General features: G+C 44.4%; 1 protein-coding gene across 2 annotated transcripts in view; it reads right to left on the bottom strand.

The window, feature by feature from the left end:
• Positions 1–248: 248 nt before the first annotated feature.
• The window catches only part of Ak4 (adenylate kinase 4), a 47,904-nt gene continuing 23,964 nt past the window's right edge, over positions 249–24,188 (bottom strand). For both annotated transcript variants that reach the window (XM_034504092.2, XM_076934611.1), the window contains exons 3-6: positions 20,235–20,354; positions 7,105–7,277; positions 4,559–4,677; positions 249–4,042 (exon numbers count right to left, since the gene is read on the bottom strand). In XM_034504092.2, the coding sequence (XP_034359983.1) occupies positions 3,928–4,042; positions 4,559–4,677; positions 7,105–7,277; positions 20,235–20,354 (527 nt within the window). In that variant the 3' untranslated portion in view covers positions 249–3,927. The remainder of the gene's footprint in view (positions 4,043–4,558; positions 4,678–7,104; positions 7,278–20,234; positions 20,355–24,188) is intronic.

The raw sequence follows: 24,188 nt of genomic DNA on the forward strand, positions 1-24,188 counted from the left end.
GACAGGGTGAACAGGGGACACGAGGACACATGAACATAGCAGCAACGATACAGCAGGAAAACAAATAGGACCAGGAGCAAGTTTGCTTTGCCATCATTACTTTGTTTAGGTTACATTGTTTGCCTCGTTTTGCAAATTACAGACAACTGTGGATAATGAAAGAACTGTCAAGTGATACAAATGAGAGAACCTGGGAAGCTTTACAGGCTATAAACGGCAACCCGAAGAATAAATGAATTCATCTCATATTAAGCAGAAAAACATTTATTTCTATCAAATTCAATACAAATCAATCTTCAAGCAAGATAACAAAACGAAAAAAAATTAATACAATGAATAGTTAGGATAGCATATACAGAACTGACTCTGTATTAAGCACATATGCCAAAATCAATAGGAACACCAACTGTCACCGAAGAAAAGCTCACATGTCAGCTCCCTGGAAACTTAAGCCAACATTGGGTTCACGACTGCCTTGAACTTGGGGGATCACAGTGAAATGCCATTACACTCAACATAGTCCCCCAGAGATCTGTTCAGCTCAAAAAACAAAATTCGCAAATTCAGTAGTACAAGTTCTCATAAAACTAGCAAAGCCTTGAACTGTACCATTTCTTGCAGTTCACACAAAGCCCGGGGGTTTCCATTTTTACTCCTTTTCCCGAATCACAGAGAGAAGGTGCAGTACTTCTTGCAAAGGTTTTAAACAAGAGCCATTTATTGAAAGACACTGTGCTTAGCCTGTCTCCCTCACACTCAACCACATACAGAATGGTCGAACCAAGGAGTGCCCTGAGGCAGTTGATGGCATTTATTCTGGCAAGAATTGTGCAGTTTGCCACATCCAAAATAAGGGGTAACCTTTATAGTTAATTTTAATGTTTCAGTAGATGCCAGTTTTCCTTCATATGGCTTCATGGCTTCCTGACACCTAGAATGAAGGCAGATTAGCCTGGTCCAAACCCAGCCTGCCTAACACCTTGTATTCAGCAACTCGTTTTGCTCAGGCAAAGGGTATAAAAGAAATAGCCTCGCGCAGCCACCCCAGTGATGTCTGCCACTCTCCCTGAGCCCACAAGCAAACCTAAGCAGGCTCATGGCCCCAGGTTGCTTAGGTCAAGACATACAGCTAACATCCAGTAAAAAAGGCCAAGATTTCTGAGGCAGGAAAACCTGGGACTGAGTCATAGCTCTACTGTTTACTCAGATGAAGAGCCTGGGGCGAGACTTCATATCCTGGACTCTTGTTTATAAGAAAAATTGGTTGTGCTGGGTGGTGGTGGCACACGCCTTTAATCCCAACACTTGGGAGGCAGAGGCAGGCGGATTTCTGAGTTCGAGGCCAGCCTGGTCTACAGAGTGAGTTCCAGGACAGCCAGGACTACACAGAAAAACCCTGTCTTGAAAAAAAAAAAAAAAAAAAAAAAAAAAAAAAAAAAAAAAAAAAAAAAAAAAAAAAAAAAAAAAAAAAAAAAAAAAAAACAAAAAACAAAACAAGCAAGAAAAATTGGTTGTGCCTGTGAAGATTCACCACAATGCTTATAAAGGTCCTGAGAGTGTGCACTTCCCTCAGAAGGCCTCCTTCATAGCACCTTTTTGTCATAAATACTGGAGGAATAAACATGCAGTCTTTCCCAAGTTCTAAGCAAGAGGATTGTGGGAAGCAAACTGAATGAGGAGTCAGGTGGAATCTGTGAACGAAAAGCCAGACCAGAATCTCAGAGGCCACACAGATCCTTGATGTTCACCTGGAGGAAGGCCATGTGTGGCCTGAGAAGGAAAGATGCTCCTTCCATTCTACCTTTGTCAAGACCCTTTCAGTATTAAATGTCCATTTCTACAAAATCTTTTAGAAAAGAACAGCCAAGTCTGCTGCAGAAAACACCTTTACACCAACGGACATGAAATCACCCAAGACTTTGGAAAAGGTGTTTTTGCCCTTTGCTGCTCTTCTGACCCTGGTGTCCCAGTGCTGGCTACTGTAGTCTATTGAGCTTGAAATGCATAGAGAAACAAGAGTGTGCAGGCAAGGACCTGATCATACCCTATTGCTCTCCCCAGACTCTACAAGAGGTGAAAAAATAAGTTTGAAATTTCCCCCCCTCTCGAGTTACCCTGAATCCTTTAACTCTCTACTTCCCTTGGTCCCTGGGAATAATCTCAGGGTTTCCCACTGATCTGCTCCTCCAGGATGCCTGGGCTTGTCATCCAACCCCTACCAAGTGACATCCAAAGTGCTTGACATCTTGATGATGCCCAGATGATCACAGACCGGCACCACGCAGCTGCACTTCATTCAGAAGCTTATTTTTCTGTACTGAGAGCACAAGTGGAGGATGCTGGCCTGCATCTCCACTAAGGCAGCCACAGAACATGCACATGAAAGACGACTGAGAGGAACCACAAATATCCAGGCAGCACAGGAAGACAGACTCGTTAGCACAGAACACATGGCAGTGAACGAACTGGGGATTCACACGACACCTTCAGAATGGAATTATGTCTCAATATCACTAAAGTGCTAGGCCCACCTCACACCCTGACCCCCGACAGACCATGAGATGTCACACTAAATCACCACCAGTAATAAATGACCGCCTCCTGGGGACAGCAGATGCAGGACACCTTTTTAAGGCAGTGGGAAGACATTTCCCTGTTCTTCCCAGAGAAGAGTAAAAATTGTAACAAGGTGGCCAACAAGTTTGGAATCCAGGAAGGAAAGTCTTTTAACAAATGCTTTCTTGACACATAATGACTGATAAAATATTAGTATCTTCATTTCTGGACTTTATGGCCACCTATAGACTGCATCTTTGGAATAGGAAGAAAACAAACAAAAAAGATTCTGCGTTCCCAAACGGTAAAGCTGTCTTACTCAGTGCAGGTGCTATGTATGTCTAGTGCAAGATGCTCCAAGCCCTCAGGCTTGCTCCCTTTACTGACCTCTCACTGTCTGGTTAGTCACTCACAGAAGAAAAACACTGACAGCATTAATACTTAGCAGCATGTTCAATGCTCATCTTGCCTTGAACCCAACCATCTCCTTAGTCCAGTGATTTCTATACAGTTACTACTTCTATACAGAAAATACAATCACCCCACATTTCCATAAGTAAGCATTTCCCTTGTTTTTTTGAGAACCCTGAAGATCTGGGGGAAATTGTTTTTAAACAATAAAAGGTACAGAGTGGACTTAAGACAGAGCAGCTATTCGAAAAACCAAAAAAAAAAAAAAAAAAAAAGACAGAGCAACTGTTTAACCAAGTAAGCCTTCTACCTGGATCAGTTCCCAGTAAGAAGGAAAAGACTGAATCCAGTCACTTCTCAGTTTGTATAAAGGAAGTTAGAGGGGTAAATGCAGATGCTATCATGGTACTGAATAGCCTGAGAAGGGAGCAAGCAGATAAGAGGATTCAGACAATAGAAACAAGGATGTCTGAGAGCCAGGGAGAAAGAGTCATTGGGGAAAAGCAACCACTGAGTGCAATTAGTGTCAATTGTCAGAGCTATGGCAATGGACAAGTCAGGACCACAGCCCTTCAAGTTCTCAGGCATACAGTGGTGGTTTAGTAGCCTATGGAAGGTGGGATAAACCAGAGAGCCCACCACTGCATGCAAAAAGGCTCTGATAGTTTGCACATGGCTGTTAACCCATCCAGAGTGCAGGCTCAACACTGGTGGAAATCCAGTCTATACTCCTTCCTGGGAAGGGCGTGATGCACCTGCAGAGCCTCTTTTCAAAGGGAGAGGAAGGTTTCTTTCTTCCTGAACTCTTTCTACCTACTAGATTTTCCTCATTGCTTCATCACTTAAACTAGAAAAGATGCTGCAAGCTACCTCAGCTGGCTTCTAAGTTGGCCAGGGCACCAAGACTACGCGCATGATTGAGTGGGCGACCATGTCTTCTTGGCTCTTCCTATGGCAGGCTCAGTATGCTTCTTTGGATTGAATGGGTGTGATCTTGTTGGAGAAAAGTGTGTAAACATAAGGCCAGATTCTGTTAGTCTCCGTCCCAGAAAACTGGTGGAGCACTCCACGGCTCCTAAAAGACAATCCAAATAAACAACAGTTAGGTTGCTTAACCGCATCAGGACAGGCAAAGATCCAAGGTCAAAGCAGGTACCACCTCCTAGTCTATTTGCAATTTTCCAGCCAGGCCTAGTCTACCTGGATCACTTATTTATACAAATGAATGTCAAAACATCTGAGGCAATTAAATAGGAAAATGAGGGCTGGGGATGCTGAGGGCTGGAGCTTGGAGATGGAACACTTGGATAACATGCATGAAACCTCAATTTCAACTGCCAACCCCACCCCCAAAAGGACAGAAGTCTAGACAATTTTACAATTTTACAGACAGATAACTAGATTTAAGTCCTCGTGTTCTAATAGTTCTGGAATAAGCACACCAGACTTTAGCTCTTATATACCACCCCACCACGTCATCTACCTTCTGGGAGGAACGGGCCTTTACACTCAGCTAGAAGGAAATCACCTGCCTAGGTCCAGCTCTCTCACAAGGCCCTTATTATGAATACACTGAGACACACACACTCACTTGTACAGTTCGATGACTGGTTTTGCCGCATCCTTGTACCGTCTTAGCTTGGCAGCAACTGCTTCAGGTTTATCATCTTCCTGTTGGACAAGTGGCTCACCAGTGATGTCATCAATCCCCTAAAATACCAGAAAAGCCAATTAACATGGCCAATCATTACTAGCATTCCCAAGGTCTTTCTTGTTCAACCACGTGATCAAAATGAACTCCAATCACATATGTAACAGGCCCGAGCCTTCTTGTGACCTCATGTCCTGAAAAGGCATTAAATCTTAACTATTCACATCTTTATAAATGATTCATACTCCACAAATGATATTTAAGATTTATTTATGTGCAGTGGTGTTTTGCCTGCATGAGTGTTTGTATGAGGGTGTCAGAACCCCTGGAACCAGAGTTAAGAAAGTTGTGAGCTGCTGTGTGGGTGCTGGAAATTAAGCCCTGCAAACTAACCTCCACACCTGTGCTATGGCACCCACACATGTGCACATTCATATGCACAAATAACCTGTAATAAAAGGACAAAAACAAAACTTGGGTTCAGTATCAACTTTGCCAACTTTCAAACTGCTATGGAGTAGTCTCTGAAAGTAATGACATATCCTAATGTCAAAACAGGCATGATACTAATATCTAGGACCGTGAAGACAAACATTCTAATGCCAGCAGAGGCAGAAGCAGGTGGCTCTATCTGTGAGTTCAAGGCCAACCTGATCTACATAACATAGTAAGTTCCAGACAAGCCAGGGCTACATAAACAGATTTCCTTTCCCATACTTTCAATCCTCCAGGAAGCATGGCTGCCTGCACACAGCACGGTAGCAGCATCAGAACTCTGCTCCCAAGCCCACAGCTGTCCTCTCTGGGGAAAACTGCAGGCGTGAATCTGGCAAAGACAGGCTGGGGAGGAACTTGGGGGGCTCAGATGGACCACTAAAGCTGACCATGACACACTGACAATGTGTGATAACACACACCATTACCATAGGTGGGGTGTTAGTGTGACAGGAGAGGAGAGGCCATGCCTGGCCTGAGAGCCACAACGCTCAACGCTCACTCTGGGGTACCAGCAAACACAGCACTGCTTTCAGAAGTAGCAGAGCGGTCCTAGCGCAGCAGCTTCACTCAGTCCTGGGAAGACACCAGTAAAGGGTGGAGAGCGCCAGGCACTTCCACATGTAATAATTACACGCTCTTCCAGCGGGAGCTGGCTTCGGAATGTAGCATGCCGGTAAGACGAGCTTGTTGGGTATGGTAAGAGTTGATCAGCTTATATGAGATAGGCTTCTGTTCTCCTGTCTGTATTTTCAAACTCCTTTCTTCTCTCCGTATTTATTTTCCTATATCTTGGGTTACACTTCAGTGGTACGCCCCTGCTCAGCCAGCCACTCAGAAGGTTAAGACCAGTCTGGCCAAGACAGTGAGACCATGAAATGAATGAAAGACTGAACAAACAAATCAATTAGGAGGAAGAAAAAGAGATACATCCCACATGAACTGACATCACTAAGGACATTACTGGCACAATGGTGATCAGTAGTGATGACACAAGCTTAACTTCCTGGAATCATGTACTGCTTCATCTACACTCAAGGATTTTTTTTTTCATATAAAGATTTACTCAGTAAGATACCGTGTTACCTACTCCAAGAGTGACCAACTGGGCTCCTGCATCAGTTCAGTCATCATCAGGGAGCCGGAGGGAGAACCTAACAAAAAGCTGATCAGAAGTAGTCTGAGCAGGCATGGGGTGCACACCCATAATCCCAGGCATTTGGGAGACCAAGACTGAGCAGGCATGGGGTACACACCCATAATCCCAGGCATTTGGGAGACCAAGACTGAGCAGGCATGGGGTACACACCCATAATCCCAGACATTTGGGAGACCAAGACTAGAGAACTGTGAGTTAGAGGTAGCCTGGGCTACCTACAAGGAGTAGTGGGTAGAGGTCTACCTCAATGGTAGGAGTCTTAAGGAATGTACACAAGGCCCAGGAATTTTGAACCCCAATACTGAAGAGCAGAGCAAACACCATTTTTATTCTTTCTTCCAACTCTGTAATGGAAGATCATGCAGCTTTTGCCCAGTTTATTTAAAGCCTTACAGATGAACACTTGTCTTTATTTACTTTTTTGGCCATTATAATCACTGAAATAAACAAACCTTTTTCACTTGCTCGGGCCATCTTCACAGTTGATTGAACAGAAATTTAAACTTTTAGTCCTTCTTAAACTGTACATTGCCAGTTAGCTTTAAAAGGGGTCTTCTCAGCACTCTGAGTTCAAGGACTAATCAGACAGAGGTCTGTCTTAATCAATCAATCAATAATCATCAACAGTTTAACGAAACAACAAGGAGAACGCCACTTTTTTCTAGGTCACCAGCAATGCCCTGTCTTATTAGGCTTTTTAGTCCTGGCTTTCTCCACTTTGGTAGCTACCGAATTTAAACTCCTTTCCTACACTGTATGGCCATATGCTTTTCTATACTCCCGGTCCCCAAACCTTATACTCCTGTCCTCTATCCAGCACGGTGTATCTTACCTGCACTTGAGGTGGGTTGAAGTCCAGGTTATAGACCCTCCCGCTAGAAGGGTGAATCCACCGTCGGCTCAGACGATCTTTAAGTGTCTCAAAGGGAATATTCAAACTGATTACTAGGTCCACATCACAGATTCTGTCCAGGGCTTCTGCCTGCACTAATGTCCTCGGGAATCCTAGGGGCCAAAACACACAGAAAAACCAATTGCTAGTCCGGGAATAATAAACGCTATATAGTCCAAAAGGCTTTAACAAAGAATCTACCTCTGTAAATATACTCTTTTATAGCCCAGCTTCTACGCTTGGTCTAGGAGTCACATGATCAAAACACACTGCACTGAACTGAAAAACCACTAACCCAGTCCGAGCTAAGACTGTCTTAACCACCCCGTTGTGCTGTTGGGCAAGCCGTGCTTTCCCTATTTCCTCTTCTGTTCAAGAGAGAGTACAGACTCCTCTCTAGGTCCTGATAGCTCTTGTCTGTTATTTACTCTCAGGTTAACACAAGTAACCATAGGCCTTGAAATCCTGAATCAATAGATGCTGTAACCTACACTTTATGTAATCTAAGAACTCCATATGGTACAATTGAAATAAGTCAGGAGAATGGTAGAAGACACCATGATTGCATTATTTGGGAGGCTACATCAGGAGAGTTGGGAATTCCAGGCCATCTTGGTAAATAAGTGAAACCCTACCTCAAAAAGAAAAAGAAAAAAAGAAAAAAAAAAAAAAAGAAGGAAAGAAAGAAAAAGGAAGGTTAGCCTAAAAGATAAGCCTGATTGAATGTGGTAGCATACACCTTTAATCCAAGCACTGGTAGCCAGAGGTGTGTTTGAGGCTAGCCTTATCTACATCCAAGTTCCAGGCCACTCAGGACTACAAGATAAGCCTGATTTCAAAAGTCGATAGTCCTTCAGAAACTATTGGTTGCTGCAAAATTTACAGGTCTGTGCAGTTTTCTAAATGTGGGAAAATAACAAGACATGAATCTGGGCTCATGCACACTGCCATTCCCTTCAATAACAAGGATTAGGAGGAGACTCGGTCACAGAAGCTGAAGTGGGGCAGGGAGGCCTGGCTTGCCTTTTAGCTCGTGCCCAATCACTACAGAAACAGTGGTTAGAAGTGCAGGCCTTGAACAGCGTCATCAGGGTAGGTATGACATTCTAAAGCCCTGGACATAGTCTCACCTCTGAAGATATCTGAGCTGTTGTCACGGGTCCTGAAGAACAGGCTGCCACTTTGATCGTGAGGCTTTAAAAAGTGGGCAATGCCATTTAACTACTTTCAGGATTTTTAAAATTTTATTCTTAGCCTCAGCTGTTGGCCCAGCTAAGGTCTTTAGGCCTGGATCCCAAGAGTGGTAGGTGGTGTATTCCTCAGGCTGGTCTGAGCACAGCACCAAGGCATTCAGATGTAATTCTAGCACCTTAGGCTACCAAGAACACTGCCAGGGAAAGTATGGTGAGCCTATCCCTTTAACCACTGGTGGCACATGTATTTTTGAAATGAACACACTGACAGGAGTACCGTCTAGATATATCAATCAAGAACATCTATATGAATGAGCTACTCATACAGACTGGAGGGGATATTAAAGAAATGTAAGCATTTTGCTCTTCTGATCTATATGGCTGGCGTTCATTATCTGTTGATCCAAGTTCCCTTTTAGAGATTTATCCTTGAATCTCATTCAGAGATTTAAGTTCCTGGAACAATGATTGAAAACTGTTAGGATATCAGCTCAGAAAAAGAACCCCTCATATACATCCCAGGTTAAAACATGGTCCATGGAAATCTTTGAACAGACAAATCCATGTCTAAGGAAGAGTAATCATTTCTGGGGACATGAAGAGAAGCTCAGCAAGAAGGAGGCTGTAAGACTCTGGATTCAAAACTTGGCACATGCATAAACGCAAGTGGGGAAGGGGAGACAGGGAAGGAGAAGGAGGAGGAGGAAGAAGAGACAGAGGGAAGGAGAAAGGGGAGGGAGAGACAGAAAATATGAATCTGACTGAAGAGGCTACTACTCATCACAATGGTGACCCCAGACAGACTGCCAGCCAACGCAGCGTGGTATATCCCACTAAACTAGGTTGCTGACAGCCCCTGAGACCTGGATAGTACCCAGAACACCGGGAGATGCCATCTGAGCAGGGATGCTGAAAGCGGACTGGATGCACATGCATATTTGGTCAACAGGTGGCAGCATTTACAACTTCTCCACTAATAAGAGATTTACAACTGGGCAGGGAAGTTGACCCTGTAATCAACATTTGGGAGGAGATGAGACAGGAGAGCTGCTGTGAATTTTAGGCTAGTGTGGCTACAGAATAAGGCCCAGTTTCAGAGATAGTATCAGGGAGAGGGAGAGAGAATTACTGGCAAATGAGTGCTCTAAAGAACAGGGTGGCAGTAATGCTAGCTGCCTACTGTATGGTTAAATACCCCAACAGAGTGAAGACCAAACTCAACACCTGCTCTTCTTAGTGTGGCTTCCTAGTTAACAGGAACTGTCCATCCTATCCTTCCACACCCATCACCACATCACCACATGGCCATTAACCCAACCTAGAAAGCATGCCGTCACCTAGTTCATTCAAACAGCCTCCAGGTGGACAGCTGAACCCTCTCTGAATCTACCACACTGCACCACTAACCACAGCACCAACTGGTCTGCCTCGGATCCTCAAGGATTTCTGAGGTACAGTGAAAAGTGGCTAAATTCTTTCTGACCACTGAACTTGGCACCTCCAATCCTCCATGAGTCTGAGGAGGGAACTAGAGTGGAAGACTACGGCAACAGCTACGGGCAGAGCGGGGCAATGGAAGCAGGGTGCATCTGTTTTTTCTAATTTGGAGAGCATTCACAGGGAGGTGCAGAGTCAGAGTCTACTGCCACATGCTCAGGAAGAGCAGGCCCTCTGCTCTTCTGTAACCGTGCAGCTCCGTAAGGCAACAGCCACATCTGCCCCAGCTGGCACTCGTGAAAAGCCCCTCCCTGCCTATGGTCACTTCTGATCATCCCAACTGTGGGTGTCCAGTTAAAACATAAGATGCTGCTCCTGGTCCTGAGCTCCAGGAGCCAGCTATGGCTGGAGTAGGTGGCATTCTCCCAGCCTTCCCTAGTGAAGGAATACAGACTACTCGTACCAGCCCAGAGTCCTTAGCAGCAAAGGACAAGGAACCACAATGAGCCCTGCATCTCAGAGGCTGTTCTCTGCCCTGTATGTGACTGCTCCATGTTTCCCGTGTATGTTTCTAACCTCTGGAATCCATCTTATCCCACCTTCATTAAGACAGCGGAAAGAGTAAATGGCATGCCTGGTCAGAGCTGTGGCCTCTAGATTCCCTTCTGTACTGGGCACTCTAGAGCCCCTCACCCCTCGCTCACTGCAGTGTCCTGGGAGTCTCTAGAATAGTGGGTCACAACCCCTTTGGCAGCTGCATATCAGATATTTATATATGATTCCTGACAGTAGCAAAATAACAGGAAGTAGCAACAAAATAATTTTATGGCCAGGGTCACCACAGCATGAGGAATTGTGTTAAAGGGTCACAGAATTAGGAGGGTTGAGGCCCACTGCTCTGGAACATGAAGCATGAGATACGAGAGACATGTGTAATAAGGGGCCCTGCCTGTAAGAGCTCATGAGTTAGTCAAAAATGACTTAGTGATGAACTGACAGACAATGATCTAGGCTTTCAAAATTCAAAACCGGTGAGCTAGACAGGGTAGCACAAACCTGTTCCCAGCACGTAGGAGGGTCCTGGTTCACTTTTAAAAGCAACTTACTGTAAAGGTAACTTTAATAGCTTAGGATGGAAAGGGTTATTATTTGGCTTACATGTATGTTCCCATAAGAGTCCATTGTTGAGAGAAGTCAGAGCAAGATCTCAAGCAGAAACAGAGGCAAGAATGCTACTTACTGGCTTGCTCCGCAGCCCACATTCAGTTGACTTTCCTACACTTCCCAGGGCTACCTGCCCAGGAATGGGACTGCCCACAGCAGGCTGCCCCCCCCCCCGCCCCCCCATCCATCAACAACCAAGAAGATGGCCACACAGACACGCCCACAGGCCATCACTCAGTTGAGAGTCTCTCCTCTCAGGAATGCCTCAGGTTTGTGTTGATAACAGGCACATGGACGCAGGAGGCTCAGGATTCTGTCATGAATGAAGCCAGCCTGGTTATGAGACCCTGTTTGCCTCTTCAAAGTGACCTTATCAAATAAAGGAAAATTCCTGGGAGAATGTCTACACTGAGCTCTCCTGAAATCCTCCAGAAAGGGTTTTCCAAATTGAATCCTTGGTCTTTACTTCTATGTATTTGCATGAGACATGATTTATGTCTTGCTGGTGTGCACTTGTGTATCACACACATGGATAGTGCCTGCAGAGGCTGTAAGAGGTCTAGGATACTGTGGTGTTACAGATGGTTGTGAGCTGCCCTGTGGGCATGCGAGCCTCTGTTCTTAAGCACTGAGCCATCTATCTGGCCTCACTGGTTCTTAAACCACATCATTCCCACACTGCACCTCTTCCCCTATAAGGGAAAACGCCCCTTGTGTGGAAGCAGGAGCTACCATCTACAAAGCCTTATGGAAAGGCCCCTCTAAGAATTCTCCGTTCTCTGTGCACAAACTGGGGGAAACGGGGACCACTGTATCTCAAGACAAAGGGACCAAAAGGATTTCACCACAGGCCCATTCATTTCTGCACTAAGGAAAATAGCTGGCCAAGCATTCCGTGAGGGCTCAGCCACTGGTTAAAGGTGAGGGCTTTCTGAAATGGACAATGTCTTCATTCATAAGACTTTACCATGTGAAGTACTACTGTAAACCCTGACAATCCAGCTATGAACACAGTGTCTGCCTACTGAGGGGAGGGGAGCAAGAGCACCGAGAAATCAAATATGCAAATAAACATGGTGCCATGTAATTTTGACGTAAGAATGAACAAGACATGATGATAGTCCTATAACTGCAGGATGTAGAAGATCAGGGGTTTAAAGCCAAACTTGGCTACATTAGGGAATCAAAAGCCAGCCTGTGCTACATGAAACTGTCTCAAAAAAACAAAAAAACAAACAAACAAACAAAAAAACAAAAAAAACCCCACAACTCCAAGAGAATGACAGCACAAGTTATATTGATATTAATAACATGCCTAGGATTTAACCATGCCTTGTCAGGAAGTACACAACAGGACACAGGAAATACAGAGACCTGCTGAAAGTCTAGAACAAGCCTAAATTTGAAAAATGTTAAGCACACAGGCCTGCATCAGCTCCTGGGAAGGCTGAGAAGGCAGGGCAGTGGAGGCTGGCCTAGGCAACTTACCAAGTGCCTGGGGGGAGAGCATGCGGCTGAGCTTCCCCAGCAGCACATGAACCGACTGTGATAGAGCATGCCTGTAATCCCAGCGTTCCAGAGGTAGAACCAGGATTAGGAGTTAAGGCCAGTCTCTACTGTATAGGGAATTGGAAACCATCCTAGGATACAGAAGAGCCTATTTCAAGAAGGGTAAGGGGGATCCAAGTCGGGTATCCAAATGTGTTTTTATGTCCCCACTGACTGTAACTCAACAATTACTGCTATTTAGAAAACCATTAGCTGGTCTCAATGAAACTAGACATCTTGGGAAGCTCTGTGCTTTCCCTCAGCACACTATTTAAATGGAAATAAAGTTATTTCTCAAGAATATCAAGATATTTAATGCCCTGTTAAAAAGTAGAATCTTGGGGGCCAAAAGATATGGTTCCACAGTTGAGAGTACTTGACGTTCTTCCTAAGACGATCAGAGTTCAGTTCCTAGTGGCCATATAAGATGGCACACAACCATCTGGACCTCCAGCTCCCGGGGATCCAAAGTCCTTTGCTGACCTCCTCAGGTGCATGCTCACAGATGGCATACACGTGAACATTTACATAAATTTAAGAAATAACTTTAAAAACGTAAAAAGTAGACTCAAACAGGACTTGGCTGATCACATTTTTGTCTCAGCACTCAGAAAGCAGGGGCAGGCAGATCTCTGAATTCAAGGCCAGCCTGGTCTACAAAGTTCTAGGGCAGCCAGTGCTGAACAGAGAAACCCTGTCTCGAAAAAAATACCACCCTCCTCCCAAAATGTGATTGATTTTAATACATAAACTGAAAGATCTGCCCACCCGGGGATAATATTACAGCTACCTGGCTATAAAAATAACCATACGGGGCAGGCAACCAAACCCCAAAAGCAGTATCTGATCATTGTGATTTTGTGATTTGCATGAGAAAGGTTCCACAAAGATTCAAGTGTTTAAACACTTGGTCCCCAACTGGCAGTTTTTTGGGGAGGTTATAGAACCTTTAGGAGGTAGAGCCTTGCAGGAGTTAGCACATCACCAGGGACAGGCTTTGAGCTTTACAGCCTTCTTGTCCCCTTTCCTCACCTGTGTACAGATGCAATGTGATGAGCCAGCCTCCTGCTTTCCCGCCATGCCATGCCTTCCTCACCAAGATGAATGCTACCAATAGAAACTGAAGCTAAAGAAAACCCTTTCCTCCTTAACTTGCTATTGATCATGGCATTTTATCACAGCAATAGAAAACAAATACCACTGATCCCTCAGGAAAACCAAGCACACAGAAGATACCTCTACCAAATTATACATGTTAAGTACAAAAACAAAATATACATGTTCTTAGATATATAAATGGAGAAAAAAGAATGCAAAAAAAAGTGACCTAAACTTTACAGCTATGTCTTCACCATGGAGCCCTGGAAGGCCTGGAACTTGCCATGTATGACCTCATAGAGATCTACCAGCCTCTGCACCAAGTGCTGTGATATAAAATGTGCATCATTGCATTGGCTTAGCCATGTTCATTTAAGTGCACTGCTCAAGTTCTTTACATTAGGGACAGAAAAACTGTCAAACAATTTGCACTGTATCAGAGCCTCTAGGAATGTAACAGAAATCATTCTAACACAAGCCCATTTATCTCCTGAACATGGATGTCACCTCATCTAACAAGTTGGCATCTTCAACCCCTGCTTAAGTATGCTTCTGACACTGTGTGTGCTCACACACCTGTGCTATAGCACTTGTAGAGGTTAAAGGGCCACACTTCGGAATCAGCTCTCTGTCCATTGGGAGTTCCAGGGATTACACTGAAGTCATCAAGGCCTGAGTGGCAAGCACTTTCACCTACGAAACCATCCCTGCTGCCATAATCCCTCAACACATTTTTTTTCTTTCTCCTTCACTGTAAGTCAAGTGCAAAATCAGTTACATAGTGGTTTCATAGACTTTAGAAACATGCAGAACAGTCTTATAAACACATGGAAGCATGCATACACTCTGAGAGCGGGCCTGTTTTCTATTTTACTCTGCAGCAACTTCTCAGTCATCTATACTGATCTATAAAGTGCCCAGAATCACACACAATCACAAGGGCAACAGAACAGAGAAAGCTCTGGCATTCCCTACAAGGTGTGATGAAACATTAGACATCTGCTGCCCAGTGGGGAACAGCACTCCTCAGAGGTCTGCCTGGAAAAGGAAATTAGAAAATGCAGAGGGAAGGATGTCAAAGCCAATCTAATCTGCTGAAAACGACTCTGCAAATGCGTGGCCAAACCCTCAGGCCAAGGACCCCTGGTCCAGTGTCTGGACATGCATCTCCTTCCAAGGGCTAGGTGGGTGAGCAGGCACACTAGGATACCTCAGGTCTGAGATCACTCTCCAGGAAAACAAGCATGCAAGGCAAGACTGTAAATTCAAATAGACTGTCTTTGGCAGCAAAGAGAGTACATACAAATAGAAATCCCTTCAGAAAGACTCAGTGAGCTCATACTGTTCACAATGCAATACAGCCTGCTTAATACAATTCCAGCTTCTTTAAATGTGAGTCTCAACCCATATGTAACTGATTGTGGGAATGCAAAAAATCTGGCAGCAGAAAAAGTTTCTGAATTCAAAATCAAGTGTGTAAGGAATCCAACCAAGCAAGGGTGACCTCACTGCAGTCTTGCAGTCTTTACACACCAGAGACCACTATGCTCAAGGCAGATGCTGCCAGGTGTAGGGCTATTAGAATTGGGGTTCAGTTGCCCTCAGCTATATAGTGCATTTAAGGACAGCCTAAGCTACATGAGACCCTGTATCAAACGGGGAAGGACAGGGAGAAAGATAGTTTCTTTCCTATTCCTAAGGCTGGCACAGAACTGTCAGTCAAGTGTGCCACCGAACCCAGCAAACTGCAGGGTTTCTGTTCTTATAAGAAACATCATGATGCCGGGCGTGGTGTGACATGTGTTTAATTCTAGCACTCAGGGGGCAGAGGCTAACCTCACAAGCACTGGATACCTACTTTATATACTTATATGCCAAAGGCAACATGAAATCAAGCAAAATGGTGCCAGTGAAAACTGTCCACAAAATTTTCAGGTTATCTTTATCTTGAATTAAAAGCCTTAGAAATTATTTTCTAAACTGCAAGGGTGCTTTTTTTCTCCACAAAAACTAATGCTATGATTTGCATGTGAGTTGTGCACATCCCCCAAAGATCTATGTGTGCTGAGACTTAGTTACCAGTGAGACGATGCATGAGATTACATGACCTTCTTAGAGATAGGGGGTGGGGAACCTTTCTTAGAAAGGTTTACCATGGTCCTTGAGGATTCTAGCTACTTCCAATGAGTTGTGCACAACATCAAGGAACAAGGCATCCTACCCACTCTGGCTTCCTGAATCACAACAGGAAGCATCTCCTTGTGTGTGTGCTCTTACTAAGATGCAGTCTACCATGCTATGATGCAGTTAAGGGGACCCTCGCTATGCTGTTTGATCTTGTGGTTTGAGTAATAGCTGCCCCCACACCTCAGGCACTGAAACACTTGGTCCCCAGTTGGTGAATGACTCCCTTCCCCGCATTGGAGTTCTAAGTGTGGCCACTATTTATTTCCCAAATATTGTGTGTGTGTGTGTGTGTGTGTGTGTGTGTGTGTGTGTGTGTGTACTGGGGATTGACCTCTGGTTTTGCTAATACCTGCCAGTAATTCTTTTAAGCTTCACTAACTTAAGACCTCATGCCAGGTAGAATAAAATTTGTGTACTTTTTAGAGATTATATCCTTATTAAATTCTTTGAAGAGGTGGCTAATGGGTATTGCGGACAGCTAGACTGCTCCCTGGCTATGTGCAGCCTTAGGCAGCTCACACTTGACCTGTTCATGCATTTGACTCATCGTGGAGGATGGCTTGGGAAGGAGTTTAAGGATGAACCGGCTGACTGGGTGAAAATGCTTAGGAGAGCAATGCTTGAGTAAATGCTTGAGGTTTTGCTAGTATTGGTCATAGCTGCTGTACAGGGCCTGAGTTTTTAGTAGGTTACTACATGAAGTATGAAGTTCAAAAATAGCTTGAAAAAATGTAGCCTGGCCGAATTGCAGAGTCATGTATGGGCTGGGTTATGTCCTTCCATGCTTGCGTTTTTCTTAGCTGTTCTGTCTTTTACATCTCAGGCCTGTTCTTAGTGAAATGCGTCAGCCTCCCAACTGACTTAATCCACACACACCCCATCCCCCATCTTTCTTCCGGAAAACCCATCTGGACATTTTCAGTTTTGATTTTTCTTCAAAGCTCTGGCGTCTGTCCATTTGGCACAGTGAGAGTGTAAGGACTGCCCGGTCCCCACCTTCTGCTTGAGAAGCCTTATGTTACAGGGCACATGGTCGTGCTCAGCAGAGGATGTGCTTGTTGAGGTGACTGATGTGCAGAGGCCTGTCTTAGAAGGAATTCTGGATGACAGATGACTCATCATCTTGGTCCATATGGCTCTGGAGAGGCATCCTGCTAACTGTGGGTGGAAATCAGTGCAAGCCAAGGGAACAGCAAGTCGGTCAGAGAGATGGTGTGTGTTCCGGCTGGGACAGCTCCATCCTTGTTAAAATGTTCAGCCCTGTCTGCTTCCACAGCACTTAGATAGAAAACACCCATTTTATTTTGTTTTCTTTTTGAGGTAGAGTCTCATTAAAGTAACTCAGATGACTTCAGACTCATGGTAATCAGCTTCCTTAGCCCTCCAGATGCTGGGATTACAGATGTGAGCCACCATGATTAATTTTCAAAATATTTTAATTTGGTGCATTGGTAAGCTTTCATTGCTATAACACTAAGCAGAGAAGTGTATAAACAAAAAGTTGTATTTAGTTTAAAGTCGTAGAGGCTGTGTTAGTTACTTTTCTGTTGCTGTGATAAGATATCACAACCAAAAGCAGTTTGTGGAAGAATGAGTGACTTTGTGCTAGGGTTCCAGAGTCCGTAATACCAGGGAAGACATGGCTGCAGGCAGCTGGGGCAGGAAGCAGAGGGATCACACCTTCAATGGCAGACACAGGCAAGACAGCAAACTGGAAGTGAGCCAAGGCTTTCTGTATACCACCTCCCCAAACAGCATCACCAACTGGGGACCAAGTGTTTCAATGCCTGATGTGTCGGGAACAGCTATTACTCAAACCACAAGATCAAACAGCATAGCGAGGGTCCCCTTAACTGCATGGTAGACTGCATCTTAGTAAGAGCACACACAAGGAGATGCTTCCTGTTGTGATTCAGGAAGCCAGAGTGGGTAGGATGCCTTGTTCCTTGATGTTGTGCACAACTCATTGGAAGTAGCTAGAATCCTCAAGGTCCATGGTAAACCTTTCTAAGAAAGGTTCCCCACCCCCTATCTCTAAGAAGGTCATGTAATCTCATGCATCGTCTCACTGGTAACTAAGTCTCTGCACACATAGATCTTTAGGGGATGTGCACAACTCACATGCAAATCATAGCATTAGTTTTCGTGGAGGAAAAAAAAAAGCACCCTTGACTCCTGAATGCAACTTGTTGGGCGAACTATGCCAACTAATCATAGTGGAATGACTGTTGCAGGGGTAATAACCGACTGCTTTCTGATTGGATGTGAGGTCCAGTCTACAGAAGGAATTCACATCTGGTACTGTAACCTTGTTCAACAGCCCAGTGGGAAAGTGACTGGTGCTGTTTTTGCTAAGGGGACATGATGTGCCTGACAAATTGACTTCTAAATATTTATGTTTAAGACCACAGATCAGTGCTGCCATCCAGTCTGGTCAAAGACGCCTCTGTTTACCATGGGTGACTGTTAAAGTAGCAGCTGTTAACTGTCCAAAGTGCTAAGGATAAGTGGCTCTTCAGTACTCATCTCTAAACAGGACATCTGTGTTACCAACCCTCCCACACTTGCAACCACACACACCACAGAAACACCACAGAAGAGTGGGTATGTGCTGGCTATTTATGTGAACTTGACACAAGCTAGATCATCTGACCTGAAGGAGGAGCCTCAGTTGAGAAACTGCCACCATTAAGATTGGGCTTTAGGCAAGCAAGCCTGTAGATCATTTTCTTAGTTAGTGATTGATATCAGAGGGCCCAGCCCATTGTGGATGGTACCACCCTTGGGCTGATTGCCCTAGATGCTACAAGAAAGCAGACCAAACATGCGAGTAAATCCATGGCCTCTACATCAGCTCCTGCCTTCAGTTCCTGCCCTGCCTGCCTTCTATGATGAACTGTGATGTGGAAGTGTAATCAAATAAACCCTTTCCTCCCAAAGATGCTTTTGGTCGTGGTGTTTCATCACAATAGAACCCTAACTAAAATAGGGGAGAAGCCTAAGAGTCAGGAGGAGGAATGTTGTCAAATGCTATCTTCTTGGCACTTTTGACCTGCCTATACTGGGCCCATCGGAGTTTTATCCTGGAGAGGTTCACAAGGCTCTGCCATTCTCTGAGGACTTTCTCCTATAAATAAGCCTTCACCTATGCTCCTTAATTAAATGCACTGAGGCACATAAAAGACAAAAATTTAACAGAAAATTACAAAGAGGTCTAGTTGGGAAGTGGGGAGATCAGTTGGAGTGGGACAACAGATGAAGAGTAAATGTGATCGAAACATTTATGTACAAAAGTTCACAATGAAACTCTTAAAAGCATTTTCCTTAAAACGCTTTTCTTGGTTATTTGAACAGTGACATAAAATTTGAGTAACATGCACAAAATCAAAAGGACTTCCTTTGTTCCTCTGCCTTTTTTGAAAGCTTATCAAACAATCAGCTGACCCCCACTACACTGACTCTGTATCTGTCCCGCCCCCAAATGCAGATTTTCTATTCACACTTTTTCCACCAGGGGGACATCCATTATATTTTATGTGTGTGAATGTGTCTGCTTGCATGTTCACATGTATACCATGTACATGCCTGATGCCCATGAAGGCCAGAAAGGACTGGAAGACCTAGAATAGGAGTTAGGTTCAAGTGAGCTACTATGCTTTTTGCAGGGAACCAAACAGGTCCCCTGCAAGACCAGCAACTGCTAACCACTGGGTCATCTCTTCAAAGCCCTACTCACCTTTAAAAAAAAAAAAATTAACCTTAACCCCTTCAGTAGAAGATTTTCCTCCCTTGTATCCTTGGAGAAACATAAAATGTTTTCTTATAGTATTTGCAGTTATTTTTAAAAAAAACATTTCTTTACACAGATTTTTCCTTTGCTGAGACAGATATTAGTACCTTAAAACAAACAAAGTTTTAAACTATTTGCCAAAAATGGGGTTCTTGAAGACACAGCCCTGGTAGAAATGCAGAATGGAATGGCTGGATCATAACTATGCACAGCACTACAGCTAGGCCCACTCTGTAATCCAGTGGCCTCGAGTGTATTACAGCCCAGGCTGGCCTACAGCTTGCTGTAATCCTCTGCCTTGGCCTCCCAAGTGCAGATGCCCTCACACTGAGGCTACCACTTTTATAACTATTTCTTATGTAGTCAATATAGGATCTTTGGACAGCCTATCTCTGCTAATCTGTGAAAAACAAGAAAACTCATAGCTGGAATTTTTGCAATGCCAGTGAATGAAAAAGCTTCTTAATTTAATATGGTTTACACAGCATGAGTTCATCTCAGAAATCATGAACCAAGGCAATGACAGGCTTCCCCCGTCAAATTATAATATTAAATCAATGACAGATTTAGGGAAAGGAACAGCTAATAAACCGTAAAAACACTATGAGAGTGATGAAGGGTGCCCAAGTCCAGCCTGCCCATCACCCACTTACCATCTAACAGCCAGTGCTGGGTGCTCCGGGTCTCCAGTTCTGACATCATTAGGCGTGTGATCACATGATCTGGAACCAAAAGACCTTTTTCCAGGTACTGTTTTGCGACGTCACCAACTTCTGTTAAAGAGAGGAAAAAGAAACACTCAAGAAGGCTTCAAAGATGGTCGCATTGACACAAGCCTGATTCCAGCACTTAGGAGAAGCAGAAGTTCAGTGTTAGTTATCCTCAGCTACTAGCAAGGTGCAGAACAAACTGGGCTACATGAGATCTGTTTTCCAAAATATGGGAGAAAAAGAACTTAATACACTCTTGGCAGTTTAGCCTTCTGGTTCCTCATCCATGGAACGGTAGAAAAGTTGAAGGAAGGTAACTATTACAGTGCTTTATTTAATATTGATTTTTGTTATGGAGCATTGCTTTTTAAATGCCTAGATTATAAAAAGCAACTTTGAGATATCACAAGCAAAAATACAAGAAATGTAATGGCCAAGATTAAAATAAGGACGGAGGTTGGATACAAAACGCTTAGAAGCACCGGAGGTCACCAGGACAACGGACAATGACAAGAACAGGGCAGGAAGACTGGAGAAGGCTCGACCATTCCCTGGGAGACCTGCTGGGTTGCATAAGACCCTGAGCTATTATCTCATATCCCAGATAGCATCTCGCTCAAAGGAGTTAGTCACCGAGAATGACTAGAACAAGTGGCTAGCTATATGGCCGACAGGTGTGTTGATCCCGTCAGTGCTGGGGGTGAGCCCAGAGGCTCACATGCAGACAAGTGCACTATCACTGAGCACCTTACAGCCCCGGCCATTTACTAGCCCAGGGGAAGGAAGTGAGAAGACACTTGGGAAGCACACTTCGAGTGACTGGGAGCACTCAGCATACATGGAGGAGCCTCAAGCCTCACAGGTGGAAGACATATTCATAAGACATGGGGCTACATATGGAGGGCATAGCCTTTAAATCGGCTTTAGAAAGGTCACCCTCAAACCCAAGACCAGCTACTTAGATTGAGGGGCCTGGTGCAAACTCAAAGTGACACTGGAACAGGATGGCATGGGACAAGCAAAGAAGGCTGAGAGGGTCCCAAGCTTGATACAAGAAGCAGAAGCAAGGAAAGGCGTCCTTCATCTGTCCCTTGAGAGAGTCCCTTGGCTTGATTCAAATCAAGATTAAAATAACCCAGGGAAGGCTTCCAGCACTCTCACCACAGTATGTGACGAAGAGAAGGGTTAAGCACAGCATAGTGCTCCAAAGATTTCAGGCAGCTGTGGCCTTACTCTGAAGGATGACAGGCAACATGTCCACTGCCCTGACATAAGACACAGCTCTCAAACTCTACCCACCACAAAGACCCACAGCCATCAGGATTAGCCCATGAAGAAAGCCCTCTAAGAAGAGTGCACCTTGTCATAAAATAGGTCATCTCCAAAACTGGCCCTGTAACCTGCCCTGGCCAGGTTACTTAGAAGAAAAAGTCCTCATTAAAAAGCTAATGCCAGAATATTCTGATGAATTACAGAGCTGATCCAAATTCCCAAGGAGTCCAAAGATTGAATACACATACTATTACATTCATCCATTCATTCATCATTCATTCATTCTCTCTGCCATTGTCTGTCTGTCTCTCTGTCTGTATTCACACACATGCAGGAGAGGGGGTGCCAGATAAAAATTGGGTATCTCTTAAGTTACACAGAGTGACCTCTATTTTGAAATCCATCTGCTTCAACCTCCCATGGGTCAGGATTACAAATGTATTCCTCTCTCCTGGCTAAAATTTTAAACTGAAATCTATAGAGCTTTAGCCAAGTTGCTCATCAGTCCAAATATTCATGCTTCAGAGTTCTGTTAGCTCAGATTTGTTTGAGGTTTTACGGTTGTGCACATTCATGGAAGCAACGAGTAGATTGCTGTGGTCAACACCACACAGCCAGCTGCAAATGGGCAGAGACTATTGTGAATATTTGTAAGATGAAAAGAAAATGCCTCTTTCTAGGGAAGGCACTGTGTAGGGGGCACTCGGTGCTGTCTGGGACTGGATGTGGTTTCTGGTCTTATGGCTTGTGATTCCACTAAGAACTCATTGAGCTGGGATATGATGGATGCCAGACCCTTCACCAGCCTACCACTTGGCCTGTCTCAAAGCTTAAAGCTTTCAACAGCAAAATGCCACACCAATTTCTATCAATGGGCAAAAACTTAAAGTCAAATTAAATTACAAAGACCAGATATAGTAGAACACACCTATAACCCTAATAATATTTGTGAGCCAAAGTCAAAAAGATTGCTACAAGTTCAAGGTCAGCCTGGTATACAGGGTGAGTTCCAGGCTACCTAAGGCTAACCTGTCTCAGAAGAGGCGGGAAAAAAAAACTGGCAAGATGGTGTCACCAGCAAAACCACTGGCCACTAAGCTGACAACCTGAAAGATGTCCAGAATCTATACAGTGGAGAGAACTGATTCCCTCATGGTGCCCTCTGACCTCCCATATGCAGCAGGGCATGAACCACTGCCACCACCATCCCTACACACTAGGTTGTGTGATTTAGGAAGACTTAGGCGATACAGCCTTGCTGGAGGAGTGATGTCACTGCGGATGGGCATTACACATACAAAGGCTTGCCTACTTCCAGTCTACTCTCTGCTTTGTGCCTGTGATTGAGGATGTCAGTTCTCAGCTTCCCATTCCTGCTACCATCCTATGGCTTACTGCCAGGCCTTCCTGCCATGAACTCTTATCTCAATGGAACCATAAGCTGAAATAAATTCTTCCTTCTATAAGCTGCTTTGGTCATGGTGTTTATCACAACAACAGAAAAGTAATACAATGCCCACTTGTCTTTTACTGATAAAATCCTAATATAAGGAAGGTGTATGTTTTTCTTCCTAAAGGATCTGGCCAGTTATACAAAAGTTGAAAGGAGACAAAATTATTTTAACAATGAGTTACTATTACAAAACTATATGGGAAATCAAGGCTATAAGATACAGGGCAGTGGCTGGCAGGAGCAGGGTGGGAAGCACGCATTTAAAAGGTAGTGTTTTGTACATAATATTCTATTTCTTGGGCTAAATAACGCCTCCCTCCCCACCGTGTGTGTGTGTGTGTGTGTGTGTGTGCCTGTCAGCCTCTTTGTTCTAAGTGAGAGCAAACTGGATTCAGAGAATAAGCTAGTCAAATGTCCACCATACAGCAACTTCCTGTGATGCCTAGCTGGGTCACTAAAGACAAACATTCTGTGCCCATTCAATGCCCCTGAAGAAAGACCTTGGCAGGGAACCAATTCCTTCCCGAGGCTGCACACACTGTAAGCACCAAACGCAATGTGAAAGGGACAAAATTAGAAGAAACTGGGCTCCCCTTAGTAGCATCCCTTCTGCAAACTCTGATGACAAAACAGGATAGTTCCGACATGCACAGGTCTAAGAGGCCTGATTAGCCCTAACTGTAGCTTTGTGATCTCAAAGACTAGTTCTTGCTCTCTCCAGAATATTCAGGCACTTACTGTTTAGCCTTCATAGTACTCCGCTAAGGAAGACACGGGAGTCAGCCATGCTGACAAACACCTTTAATTCCAGCAGCCAGGAGGCAGAGGGGGTTGGATCTCTGAGTTCCGGGCCAGCCTGATCTACATAGGCAAGTTCTAGGCCACTAAAGTGGAAATTTCTGATTTCTTTGGAGATTCAGTTATGTCATGCAATGTTTTGCTGAAGCAGACACAGGTGAGAAGATGTTTTGCTGAAGCTGACACGGAAGAGGAACTGTGATGTCTAGAAAGAATATAAATATGACCCCACAGACAGAGTGACAAGGCTCTGGCATTGGTTCACCTTGCACTGCGTAGCTGGTCTTGTCATGACTTCATAGAGAGTAACTCACCAAAGAATTTCTCGTGATATTCTGGCTGCTTCTTTGCCACTTCCACAGACTCGTGCTGAT

This window comes from Arvicanthis niloticus, chromosome 5, assembly GCF_011762505.2.
Source record: "Arvicanthis niloticus isolate mArvNil1 chromosome 5, mArvNil1.pat.X, whole genome shotgun sequence".
Classification (NCBI taxonomy): Eukaryota; Metazoa; Chordata; class Mammalia; order Rodentia; family Muridae; genus Arvicanthis; species Arvicanthis niloticus.